Below are 14,161 nucleotides of genomic sequence, written 5' to 3'. Positions count from 1 at the left end.
CTATATGCTTTAACAAAAAGGAAAGTTTTAAACTTAAACTTGAAAGTAGAGATAGTAGCTGTCTCCTGAATCCAAACTGGAAGCTGGTTCCAAAGAAGAGGGGCCTGAAAACGGAAGGCTCTGCCTCCCATTCTACTTTTAAACACTCTAGGACCTTATGATGTACTTGTGATATGGTAGTATAAGGTCATTAACCCTGTAAGACCAAACCCATCAATAAATAGCCAGAAAATTCAGATTTTTTGGAAAGGAGATGTTTAGAATAGAATAGAATAGAATTCAACTTTATTGTCATTGCACATGCACAGGTACAGGGCAACGAAATGCAGTTTGCATCCATCCAGAAGTGCTTTAGTGATATAGGTATATTACAATATATATTAGCAATAGTATAGATATGTAAGTATATTACAGAAATGGGTCTATTATGGTATGTTATAATGTACACGGTATGAAGTATGTTGTGAATATTCTATAACTAAGTATGTACAGGCTGTAGTGAGTACAAGCTATGAACAGGATATAAATATGAAAAACTATACAGAATATGAAATAAATAACTTTACAGAAATCTGAGATATACAGCTATACAGAAATGGGAACTATGCAAGTTGTAAACAGTTGTAGGATTAAAGATTATTGAATGTACAGAATGATTATTTACACAGAGCTATACAGTAGTGCAGTTAAGATAAGTGAGGGTGTAGATAGTTTCTACAGAGGCTATATAAAGTGCTAGTGGTTGTGAGTGGTGGTTCACTCCATGTTATTATTGTGTGTTTGAGGGTACAGTTGTCCATTGTGTGTGTGTATGTTCAGTCCATGAGTTTAACGTGGGTCAGATGTCAGGAGGCAGAGTTCAGGAGTCTGACAGCTGTGGGGAAGAAGTTGTTCCGGTACCTGGTGGTCTTAGTCCGGAGGCTCCTGTGGCGCCTCCCAGAGGGCAGGAGAGTGAAGAGTCCATGTGATGGGTGACTGGGGTCTTTGATGATTTTAATAAGAGTTTAATAACCGTTATAACAAAATCAACTTTTTTTTTTCTATATCATGTTGTGTATGATGTGTTTTTTCAAAATATATTTATATATAATTTTTGCATTGCATTTGATACTTTATTGTCCTCCATTGTTGAACAATGGACAGTCCAACAATGGAGCCAGGGCAAAAGGTTATGAAGCAAGATTTGATTCCACACACAATAAAATAGGCAAGAACAACGTTACACTCAGATTTTCCATGTCAACAGAAACATCGCAGATAGAAATTCTAAAAACAGACAGTATTACCTTACTAACCTACAAACTCAGTACATGAATTGTAATTTTAAGCTTTCGGACCTGCCCTTGTTACTGCTTTAAATTAAATGCCAAAACTATTTCAAAAATCTGTTGATCTCCTCAATTTTGACAGCCTGGTGAAAAATGGCTTCCCACCCTCATTATTAAGTACATTTGTGACAAAGACATGTACACAGACACTCACTCTCTCTCGCATTCACCCTCACACACAGAGGGCCTTTTTTGCCTGCACAAATGTCATTTGCTGTTTTATCCATCTGAGAGCCCACCTGTCCGCCTCCCAAGTGGTACCCCCAGTACAAATGCACAGTTCTTCAGGTTGGCCATGAGCCCTGCCTCCCTCGGGGACTCTAGGACTGCCCAGGTGTTACAGTGGATTATGGCATCATTCAGGTAGGCTGCAGCATATACAGTATGCGGCCGTAGCACATGGTCCACGAGGCACTGGAACGTGGTGAGGGCTCTGAACAATCCGAAAGGAAGTTTGATGAATTGATACAAACCGTATGGAGTGAAGAAGGTTTTCTCCTTGGAAGGAATCTTCCAGTAGCCCTTGGTGAAAACCAGTGCTCTGAAAAACTGAGCCATTCCTAACCAGTCCAGGAGCTTGTTAACCCGGGGCACGAGATACGCATCAAACTGTGACAAAAAGTTGTCACAGTTTGATGCATATCAAACTGTGACAACTTTTTGACCTTGAGGTAGTTGACACAGAACCGTATAGACCCATCTTTCTCTACCTATAAGAACTGTAAGAACTATGGGGCTATGGGGCAACACCACACGCTGTGTGACTCTTCTATTACTCACACCAGGCTGCGTTTCAAAATGGTGCTCTATGAGATTCGTACAGCCCAGCAGGGGGAGAACACGTCTGCAAAATGCTGTTGCAATGCAGCAACATCTGCTCTCTGGGCCTGTGCCAGATGGTTATCGTAATGGAGGGAGACAGGAATGGCGGAATTTGGTAACTCTGGCCCCAAATTATCTCTCATTCTGTTCTGTGTCTCTGTGCTCCCTCCCTGTTGCCTTATCTGATGTCTTAGTGTCAAGCTCGTGTCTGTGCATACCTGTTGTATTTCCTGTTTTTATTTTGATAGTCCCTGTACTGTGTGTATTGTGTCTAGTTTTCCGAGCTGTGTTTTCCTCCTGTCTCCCATTCCCTGATTGCTCCTTTCTTCCACTTGTTATTGGTCCATCTGTGTTTCTCTGCAAAGTCATCCTGTGAGTTATGGTTTCAGATTTGTTAGATTTTCCAAGTTTAGGTTTTTTCCTTAGTTTCTGTCCTTCCCATCTCTGCTCTGTCTCTTTATTTACCCCATGTGTAAATAAAGCTCATTCATCCCATCTAAGCCAGAGGCTGCATTTGGGTCTCTCTCTCTCCACTTCAACATCCTGCCAAGCTGCCCCAGTCTCACTGTGACTGGGAGGAAGGGAGGGTGGACCCAAGGACTGCCCACATAGCAAATAAAGGTTCAACAGCTGCTTCATTCGTTCTGAGAGAACAACACAGGCTACAGATTGCGTTTTTAAAAACCCTTCACAGCAATTATGACAGTTAAACCAGTTTGTGTGTCTATATGTGAAATTGGAAATGCTATTCTTTTTTTGTAATTGAAGTTTTTTATTATTATTTTGAACATTTAAGAAAAACATAACATAACAACACAACACAACAAAAACCACACTCAGTGAATAAATAAAACAAACAAACAAACTGTTGCATACACAGTTAATTCTTAATTCAGACTGTATGTCACATTGTCATCATGTTGTAGACCCATAAAAACAAAAAAACTGTCCCATTGTTCTGTTAGAGTCTCTGTCTTGCTGCTCAGTCTTCCCAGCATTTTCTCGCATGCAGCATTTTCAGTCATTTTCTCCTGGAAATGCCGCTAAATAAATGCTATTCTTTTTACAAAAATCTTAGTGATTTTGGTTTATTTAACTATAAACTTTTTCAAAAGTATACAATTATATTTTTGGACAAAGGTTTTCAATGTAACATAAACTTTAATGAACTTTACTTTTACCATAGTTCAGCCAGTGCATTTATCATCTTGTACAAATAAAAAAATATATATACACAATATGTTTGAAACATTCGATCTCTATACAACCGTTGCAAGAGCTTGGTTCGCATTGCCGGAAATAAGTCGGACTCGTTCTCGGTGGGTGATGGGCTCCGCCAGGGCTGCCCTTTGTCTCCGGTTCTGTTCATAATTTTTATGGACAGGATTTCTAGGCGCAGCCAAGTGGCGGAGGGCTTTCGCTTTGGTGGCCTCAGAATCTCATCTCTGATTTTTGCGGATGATGTGGTTCTGTTGGCTTCATCGGGTGGGGGCCTCCAGCTCGCACTGGAACGGTTCGCAGCCGAGTGTGAAGCAGCGGGAATGAGGATCAGCACCTCCAAATCTGAGGCCATGGTTCTCAGCCGGAAAAGGGTGGAGTGCCCACTCTGGGTCGGGGATGAGTTCCTGCCCCAAGTGGAGGAGTTCAACTATCTCGGGGTCTTGTTCGCAAGTGATGGGAGAAGGGAGCCGGAGATCGACAGACGGATTGGGGCTGCAGCTGCAGTAATGCAGACGCTGCACTGGTCCGTCGTGGTGAAGAGGGAGCTGAGTGTAAAAGCGAAGCTCTCAATTTACCGGTCGATCTACGTCCCTACCCTCACCTATGGCCACGAGCTGTGGGTAGTGACCGAAAGAACGAGATCGCGGATACAAGCGGCAGAAATGAGCTTCCTCCGAAGGGTGGCTGGCCTCTCCCTTAGAGATAGGGTGAGAAGTTCGGCCATCCGGGAGGGGCTCAGAGTAGAGCAGCTGCTGCTCCACATCGAAAGGAGCCAGCTGAGGTGGTTCGGGCATCTGACAAGGATGCCCCCTCCTGGGTGAGGTGTTCCAGGCATGTCCCACCGGGAGGAGGCCCCGGGGCAGACCCAGGACACGCTGGAGAGATTATATCTCTCGGCTGGCCTGGGAACGCCTTGGTGTTCCCCCGGATAAGCTGGAGGAGGTGGCTGGGGAGAGGGAGGTCTGGGCCTCTCTGCTTAGGCTGCTGCCCCCGCGACCCGGCCCCGGATAAAGCGGATGAAGATGGATGGATGGATGGATGTTTGAAACACATTGTGCTGTATTTTAAAGTTTGTTCTACAGAATGTTTGTTCAACTTAAGTTAATGTTAACACATTTATTTTTACATTACATTACAAGTTATTTAAAGCAGATGAGCTTTCAATATTCATTCTGATTTTAACTGTGCCTAACAGAAACACACCTGCAGGACTCTTTTGTTGCAGAGAGTCTTAAAGAGTCCTTTTTAACTGCATGGATCCGAGTCTAGGGAGTACTTTCTAAACTGACCAATAGAGATACATTGTATTTTCAGTGAGGAGTTTGTCTCAGCAGCAGGAGAGACCCCACTTTTAAATCACTCCTGTGGCCACAATTTTGACAGCGGGAACATAAAGAACACACTGTTGTGTAGTGCTTAAGACCCTCACAGTTCAAAAAGTATTTTCATAAGAGTTACAGTATTGGATTTAGAAGCAGTTTTTCAACACGTGCACCGAGACAAATTTGACAGTGATTTGCCACAGAGAAACAGAATCAGTCAGTAGTTAGTGCAGGCACACTGGGTAGAGCATTCTGACTGGCCCGTTAACTTCAGGCTTGTTCTCCATTGGTGGATTTGTCTTCAGCAGATAAGTGGTTTAAATCTGGGCAGTTTGAGTCAGTTGATGACTTTTGGAATCATCTTTTGTGACTGGATGATCAGAACGGAAACTATTCACAGTTGTGTTTTTAAACACACTGCTATTATTTTGAACACGAATAAAGCTCAAAATCCATATAATATTTTTGTCCATTCATTGGGAACACTGCATATTATACACTCAACAAAAATATAAACGCAACACCTTTGTTACTGCTCCCATTCCCCATGGGATGGACGTAGAGACCTAAAATTCATTCCAGATACACAATATAACCATCCCTCCCAAACAGTGGTCACAAATCAGTCCAAATGTGTGGTAGTGGGCACATCTGCTATATTGAGATAATCCATCCCACCTCACAGGTGTGCCACATCAGGATGCTGATCTGACATCATGAGTAGTGCACAGGTGTACCTCAGACTGCCCACAACAAAAGGCCACCCTGGAATGTGCAGTTTTTTGCGCTATTGGGGGTCTGGGGACCCAGAACCGGTCAGTATCTGGTGTGACCACCATTTGCCTCATGCAGTGCAACACATCGTCGCATGGAGTCTATCAGATTGACAATGTGGCCTGTGGAATGTTGGTCCACTCCACTTCAATGGCTGTGCGAGGTTGTTGGATATTCGTGGGAACTGGTACACGCTGTCGTATACGCCGGTCAAGCACATCCCGAACATGCTCAATGGGTGACATGTCCGGTGAGTATGCTGGCCATGCAAGAACTGGGACATTCTCAGCTGCCATCTGCCCTGAACAATGTGAACCATGATTCATCCGTGAAGCGCACACCTCTCCAACGTGCCAGACGCCATCGAATGTGAGCATTTGCCCACACAAGTCTGTTACGGCGACGAGCTGGAGTCAGGTCAAGACCCCGATGAGGACGACGGGCATGCAGTTGAGCGTCCCTGAGACGGTTTCTGACAGTTTGTGCAGAAATTGTTTGGTTGTGCAAACCAATTGTTCCAGCAGCTGTCTGGGTGGCTGGTCTCAGACGATCTTGGAGGTGAACCTGCTGGATGTGGAGGTCCTGGGCTGGTGTTGTTACACGAGGTCTGCGGTTGTGAGGCCGGTTGGATGTGCTGCCATATTCTCTGAAACGCCTGTGGAGACGGCTTATGGTTGAGAAATGAACATTCAATGCACGGGCGACAGATCTGGTTGACATTCCTGCTGTCAGCATGCCAATTGCACGCTCCCTCATTGCTTGTGGCATCTGTGGCATTTTGCTGTGAGACAAAACTGCACATTCCAGGGTGGCCTTTTGTTGTGGGCAGTCTGAGGTACACCTGTGCACTACTCATGATGTCAGATCAGCATCCTGATGTGGCACACCTGTGAGGTGGGATGGATTATCTCAATATAGCAGATGTGCCCACTACCACACATTTGGACTGATTTGTGACCACTGTTTGGGAGGGATGGTTATATTGTGTATCTGGAACGAATTTTAGGTCTCTACGTCCATCCCATGGGGAATGGGAGCAGTAACAAAGGTGTTGCGTTTATATTTTTGTTGAGTGTATTTTACTCTTTTGTTCATCTTTTGATGTATCAATATTTCAATTACTTTACAGAAAATGAAGGAAAACATGATATTGGGCAATTCAAAAAATAGCAGTGTCTGCATTTTTCCATTACAAACTCAAATATTTACTCAAAAAAAAAAAGTTAAGATTTAGCATTCCTGTGAATCACTAAACTAATATTTAGTGGTATAACCACTGTTTTTGAGAACTGCTTCACATCTGTGCTGCACGGAGTCGACCAACTTCTGGCACGTGTAAACAGGTATGCCTGCCCAGGATGATTTGACAGCCTTCCACAATTCCTCTGCATTTCTTGGTTTTGCTTCAGAAACAGCATTTTTGATGCCACCCCACAAGTTTTCTGTTGGATTAAGGTCCAGGGATTGGGCTGGCCACTCCATAACCTTAATTTTGTTGGTCTGGAACCAACATACTGCTCGCTTACTGGTGTGTTTGGGGTCATTGTCTTGTTGAAACACCCATTTAAAGGGCATTTCCTCTTCAGCACAAGGCAGCATGACCTCTTCAAGTATTTTGTTATAAGCAAATTGATCCATCATCCCTGGTATGGAATAAATAGGCCTGACACCATAGTAAGAGAAACAGCCCCATATCATGATGCTTGGACCACCATGCTTCACGGTCTTCAGGTGTACTGTCGCTTGAATTCAGTGTTTGGGAGTCGTCTGACAAACTGTCTGTGGCCCTTACTTTCATCAGTCCACAAAATGTTTCTCCATTTCTCTTTAGGCCAGTTGATATGTTCTTTGGCAAATTGTATCCTCTTCAGCACGGGTTTTTTTTTGGTTTTTTTTTTAAACAGTTGGATTTTCTGGGGGCTTCTTGCCGATAGACTCTGACAATTAGAAGAAGCTTGTCTTAGTACTCACAGGTAACTTCAGACCATCTCCCTGGAGCTGATCATTGGCTGAGTCTTTGCCATTCTGGCTATTGTTTGATCCATTCGAATGGTAGTCTTCCATTTTCTTGCACGTCTCTCTGGTTTGGCTTTTCATTTTAAAGTATTGGAGATCATTTAAGCTGAGCAGCCTGTCATTTTCTGCACTTCTTTATGTTTTCCCATCTCCAATCAACATTTTGATTAAAGCACGCTGTTCTTCTGAGCAATGTGTGGCACGACCCACCTTTGTCAGGTTTTCAGAGAGAATTCCATGTGCAACATCTTCTTCTTTTCTGAGGTTGTAACTTTGCAAAATTAAATTAAAGAAACAAATTATTAGAAACAAGTTGTCTACTTATCATGTTCACATAAAGCAACCAGAACAATTAATACAAAAAAACCCTTTTATATTCAAGAAGAACTGTAGAAAGCTAAAATATGATACTATTCCATTCAGCTAGGGCAGCTTAACAATCACTTGGGATGAGCTTATTTAGAAGCATCAGATGTATGCTGACAAGTAAAGACATGGCCATCTATGTAAGCGCCCCCCATCCAGGGCAGTCATCAGTTGGAGGACGAGCAAGGCAACTTCTGGGGCCACCCACAAGCCCAAGACCTCGGTACCCTCTGACCTCCTCCAACCTCTGGGTAGCTGGTCGTAAATTTGACCCTGTTCCTGATTGGCTGGATCGAAACCGTCCCACACCATTTTATTGGTAATGGTTGAAGGTAGCCAAACCTCTGGGCGAAGTCCTGCTTGCAATCTTTCGACTCAGGCTGGCAAAAACTTCCGGTCACTCGGGGCCGCTGGAGTTGAGCGAAGGTGGGGTCCGTGCCTCCCCAAAAAGCTGTTTCACAGGGATCAGGTTAAACCTGGCCTCCTCCACTCTATTATATATTGGTCAGGCCCTTCTGAAATTGGGTCAGGCCCCAATTTCAGAAGGGGGTCAGGCACTGACAGTGCTTTTCCTCATTGGTAAAAGCTAGGGCCACCTCGATTTTAAATTGTTTTACTGGTGGACCCCATCTCGGGGTCGCACCAGGAGTCAGAGAGAATGTCATTTTTGCCCACACTGGCTACTGACGTGAAGACCCACCTGATTCTCTCAGGGATGCTCGCTCCTGTATGACTGTCTCCCACCGAAGTGGAGCGTTTGTAAAAGATCTGGCCGTGCAGCCACCAACTCTCCCCATCCTCACTGTTACAAAGCACCGGTTTAACTAAGAATAACCTTTTTATTTTAGTTTAACACATTTACACACACACACAGACATACATGTTTACATATGCCGATACACACACACATGCACACACACACATACATACATGTTTACACATGCCGATACACACACACATGCACACTCACACACGACGCAGATATTCTGCAAACATTCTGTTTTTACATTTGTCATCCTCGAGTTAAGACATTAAAAATACTTCATTCCACTTTTCCAATTCCACTCTTTAAGTGGTTTAGAAGATGAGCTTTTAATATTCATTCAGATGTTTTCTGACTCTATATTTTCTTTTGTCATCAGTTGGCTTTTCTAATGTGGATTTTAAAGATGTTCAGCTACTTTCCAACTTTGAAACTCTGCGTGAACTTCAGCTTTCAACAGGTCTGCACTTTGGTGAAAAAGTCAGTCTGCCCCAGGGCAGCTGTGGCTACAATCGTAGCTGCCTCCACCAGTGTGTGAATGTGAGAGTGAATGAATAGTGGCATTGCAAAGCGCTTTGGGTGCCTTGAAAAAAAGCGCTATATAAATCCAATCCATTAAAAAATGCTGAATGAGTTGAAATCCACTGAATCATTCACCTGAAGGCCAAAGATTCAGCAGTTATTACATTTCAGCTCAAACCATTCAGCTATCAGCATTCACACTGCATTTCGATCAGGAAATGCATTCTCTCTCTTTTTTCTTTACTATATACAATATATACAGTACTGTATGTATTTTGGCCATTTATGTATGTATAGCTGTATATCTCAGATTCTGTAAAGTTATTTATTTCATATTCTGTATAGTTTTTCATATTTATATCCTGTTCATAGCCTGTACATACTTATAGTTATAGAATATTCACAACATACTTCATACCGTGTACATTATAACATACCATAATAGACCCATTTCTGTAATATACTCACATATCTATATTATTGCTAATATATATTGTAATATATCTATATCACTAAAGCACTTCTGGATGGATGCAAACTGCATTTCGTTGCCCTGTACCTGTGCATGTGCAATGACAATAAAGTTGAATTCTATTCTATTATCAAGTCTTGTATATTACAGTTTTTCTCAAATGCTAAAACACATTTCACAAACGTTACCACCAGGTCCCCCAATGTCCAAACACAACACCCTTCTCTAAAGCTACATAAACACAACCACACCTTCCCACTGCAAAACTCAAACTCCCACACCAAGAGAGCAGCTCGAAGCTGTCAAAACTATAAACACTATACACAGCATTACACACTACAGCAAAACAATTGAAAACACAATGCTCAATTTGTGAGAAGGTTCTTTGTTTCATAACTGCCAATGCATATTTTAGAAACTATACAGTAACGGATCGTCGTAGATCTCTGCAGAGGATTAGGCATTTAGATTTGTGAGTTTCATATGAGTAGTATAAATCTATAGAAAATCCTGCATGTATGTACACTACTGTAACACAACTCAATGCAAAAACAGAATCTATTGCACACAACAGTAATCTTGAAAACATGAACAGGGTGTGAAGTTTTTTTATTTACGTTATTCACACCACACACACCACAATCACTGTGCGGCATCATGTCGCTGAGCTGTTGCTCGCATCTCGTCCGTAATGATGGTGCGAGGTTGTCTTGCTCTCCCTCCTGGACCTTCTCCTCTCCCATGTTGGCCTTCTCCTCTTCCTCGTTGGTTGCTCCTCTTCCTCCTCTCATTTTAACTCCTCTTCCTCATTGGCCTGCTCCTCTTCTTCCAGGGCCAGCTCTTCTCCCTCCTCTGCATCAAATTCCTCTTCCCCTGACTCTGCCTTCATCCATTGTGTTTGTTTGGAACCTTCAGCATACTGTGCACTCTGAACTTGCTTTTACATGTGGGTACAGCATTAGCAACAAGTGTCTTCAATTTTGAGTCATTGTGTGTAGTGAATGACGCCAGGTGTGTTCCCTGTGTTCAAAGATTGGTGACTGTGGCAAGCATTTTGCATCACATGGGCTTTCATTTGAGGATATGAGCAGAGTTGTTTTGCAACATGTGTTTTAGCAAGGAAAAATGTGTTTAGATTTATGAGTACAGAGGGTTGTGTTTTGTGAATTGTGTCTTCATGTGACATGTGTTTATGGTACTGGAATATGGTGGCTACATTTAGTAAATGTGTTTAGACTACTGGTCATTTGGGTTACAGGATTGGCTTTTGTGTTTTAACATTTGAGAAAAACTGTATCAAGAAATCCTTTACTTAGCATACACGTGTTTTCAAAATATTCCTTTCTGTTCTTAATCATATGTAAATTACACATGCAGACATTCTGTTTGATGCTGATAGTTGTTTGTTTTACTGCAGTGTACTTTGTTGGCTTATTTTGTGCAAAAAAGATGCATTTAATGAAGATGATATATAAAAACAGACTTTCACTCAAGGCAACCAAATGTCTCAATGCTTTGGCCTCATATGAAAATGACAAACTGCATGTCCTTTACCTCTCTCTTTCTTGTGCTTGCTAATACAAGGAAATTCATTTCAATTATTAATGTGAAATAAATCAAAAATGTGCTCTTTAAAAGCAACTTTAAATGACAAACTATTCAACTAAAAATTCACAATCCAGTCACATGTGGAGCACCTCACACATTAAAGCCATACAGTTTGATTGTGTTTGGGTCTTTTAAATGGTTATGAATAGTGCAGTGTAGTTTTTACTGTAGAATCAAGAGCAAAATCTCTTCTACAGTGATGAAACTATATCTCCTAGACCAGAGGTGTCAAAACTATTTTACATCAAGGGTCACATACAGCCCACTTTGATCTTAAGTAGCCGGACCAGTGAAACTGTCTTTCTGTCAGTGTAAAGAAGTTAAATCTTTAACTGTTTTTCTACATAATCAAGAAAAAACAGCTGTGACATAGAAAGAAATCTGTCAGCATGAGTCTTTGGACTTTAACTGTACAAAATAAATGTGTAACATTACAGAAAAGGTTTGGGTAGCTCATTGCCTGGACTGTCAGTTTTTTGTTGTTGTTGTTTCTTAAATTAAACTGTAGTCATAAAAAAAACACAGACATTTCTATAGTAGAAAGTGAAAATCAGAAACTATTTTGTCATTTAATTGTTTATTGCTTAATTACTTTGCATAATATGAATGGCCTCTCTATCTTCTTTGTTCAACCTGGACAACTTTTATTACTTTCCTTCATCCCCTGGACCTTTAAGGGGAATGTAACACGTGATTGTCCGCATGGTGTACCTATCAAAATAAAGCCCAACCCCTGTCTGCAGGAATTCTCAACAGGGCTGAAGATTCAGCTCCCACATAGAGACCACATCAATAACTGACATATGAAATTATTTTGCTGGCCAGAAAAAATTGTATTGTGGGCCTGATATAGTCCGCTGGCCTGTTTTAAAACCCCTGTCCTAGACTATTAGTCATTGCTGTTTGAAGATTCTCCTATCTGGATTCATCCTATTCAAACTTGAACACTCATTTCCTGATCACCTCCTGGGTTACTTCTTGGAGGGAGGTAAATTGTTCCTATACATCTTTAGAATTTTCCGGACTCCCTTCTCAACTCTGCGGAAATGTAGCCTCTTCCAGAGGCTCTGCTGCTGTTGACGCCCCCACTCCAGATCCTCGAGAAAGACCTGCAAAAAAGAACAAAGGGCCACTGGTTTTACTGACACACACCTGACAATCAATCTTTTTTGTGCATTTCACCTCATCAATTTTAAGTTGGGTGTTTGTACATGTAAAATGACTCAAATTTAATTCTGCAAATCGAATTCATATCTTAAGGTCACTAATCCAATGATCCCTGTTCTCTGACAACATGAGTGAGGTGTCACACTAGGAAAAAATGCTGTCTCAATGCCATCTTCAGAAGCATATATGTCATAACACTAACAAACTGGATGCTTTCCACAAAAGCATCCAGTTTGTTCCACACAAACAAAAAAACATCTAAACCTGGATCTCTAATATTTCAAATTCCTACATTATAAATGCAACAGGAGTGCCAGCGTAACAGTACTGGTAAGTGAGTTAAAGACAGACCTTGGTCATCATATCACAGCTCATGTCTGCCAGACACCTATTCAGGTGCTAATGCTCAGGAGGGAAAACAGAGGGGAATAAAATGCCCTTAAAGCCAAAGGGTAGAAATGTGTGTCACTAACTGGATGTCATGATCCTGGGTCTTTGACCCACTGTCTTGTGTTTTCAAGGTTGTTTTTTTAATGAAATATTTTCTGTTTGAATCTTGGCTTGCTTGCAGTTTCTTCCCCAGAACGGTGATACTGTTTATTTAGACATTGAGTTTTCTTGAGTCTTGAGACTAAAGAAGTCACTTGGGTGAGTGGGAAAATGTTTCTTCCTTTGAAAAGACAATATCTAGATGAATTAACTTGGGGTTTATGGATGGCAAGTATCATAACACTTGTTTATTAACTTCTGTCTATCACAGCTAAACTGAGGTGAGTTGAGGATATCCTGAACTGTTGTTTTTGATACTGTTAGCTGGTGTAAGCAAAACTGGAATCTAACAGACTTGTTAAGACTTAAACACTATCCAAATAGACCCTTATATGATGTGAATAAGTAAGCATGTTTACGTGGGTTTTCATGTTTCAGAAACTCCAGTTTAGAAGGTAGGCTTGAGGTAATAATGAAAATATATGCATACAAATGTGGAATTGCTACATATAAACTTAAAACATAAAGCAAAGAATTTGTATTTGGTTACTTGTTTGTTATAATAATGCTTCTTGGCAATATATCATATACCGTTGGTGTCAAACTCATTTTAGTTGTGGGTCACATACAACCCACTTTGATCTTAAGCAGCCGGACCAGTAAATTCTCCATTCTGTCAGCGTAAAGAAGTTACATATTTAACTGTTATTCTACATGATAAAGAAAAAGCTGCTGTAAAAAACAAAGAAAGCTGTCAGCACGACTCGTTGGACTTAAATTGTAAGAAATAAATGTGTAGAATGACAGAAAAACTTGTGGTAGCTCATTGCCCAGACTCTTCAGTTTTTGTGTTTGTTTGTTTTGGGGTTTGTTTGTTTTTTTTTATAAACTGTAGCTGTAACCCTCCCCCAGAAATGTCTGTAATAGAAAAAAATTTTTTTATTAGAAATATAGCATTTTGTATATTTATTATAAGTGTTTGCAATTTGGCATAATTTGTGAAAGGTTACATTTCTTCATTATTAAATAGCATAAATAACCCTGTAAACACCTTTAGTAAATTCAACAGTAAATATATATAAGAGAAAATATATATTACTGTAATTATTCCTACAGTAAATTTGTTTTACAGTAGTAAACTGACCTAGGTGAAACTGACCAATGGCTATAGAGATTTCTTTCAAACTTTCTTCAACTGTTTTGTGGGACTGACATTGAAAAGAAAAATGATTGTTTTCTGGAGAAAACATTAATTCAAAAAAAGAGTACCATGTTCTTATTATCCTCAAAC

At 41.0% G+C, this 14,161-nt stretch overlaps 1 protein-coding gene across 3 annotated transcripts in view; it reads right to left on the bottom strand.

Annotated features, from left to right (window-relative positions):
- Window positions 1-11,774: 11,774 nt before the first annotated feature.
- Window positions 11,775-14,161, bottom strand: part of nlrx1 (NLR family member X1) — a 28,660-nt gene continuing 26,273 nt past the window's right edge. For all 3 annotated transcript variants that reach the window (XM_026192121.2, XM_026192122.2, XM_080288849.1), the window contains one exon: window positions 11,775-12,323. In XM_026192121.2, the coding sequence (XP_026047906.2) occupies window positions 12,186-12,323 (138 nt within the window). In that variant the 3' untranslated portion in view covers window positions 11,775-12,185. The remainder of the gene's footprint in view (window positions 12,324-14,161) is intronic.

This window comes from Astatotilapia calliptera, chromosome 14, assembly GCF_964374335.1.
Source record: "Astatotilapia calliptera chromosome 14, fAstCal68.1, whole genome shotgun sequence".
Taxonomy (NCBI): Eukaryota; Metazoa; Chordata; class Actinopteri; order Cichliformes; family Cichlidae; genus Astatotilapia; species Astatotilapia calliptera.
This window is presented reverse-complemented; position numbering and strand designations above follow the sequence as displayed.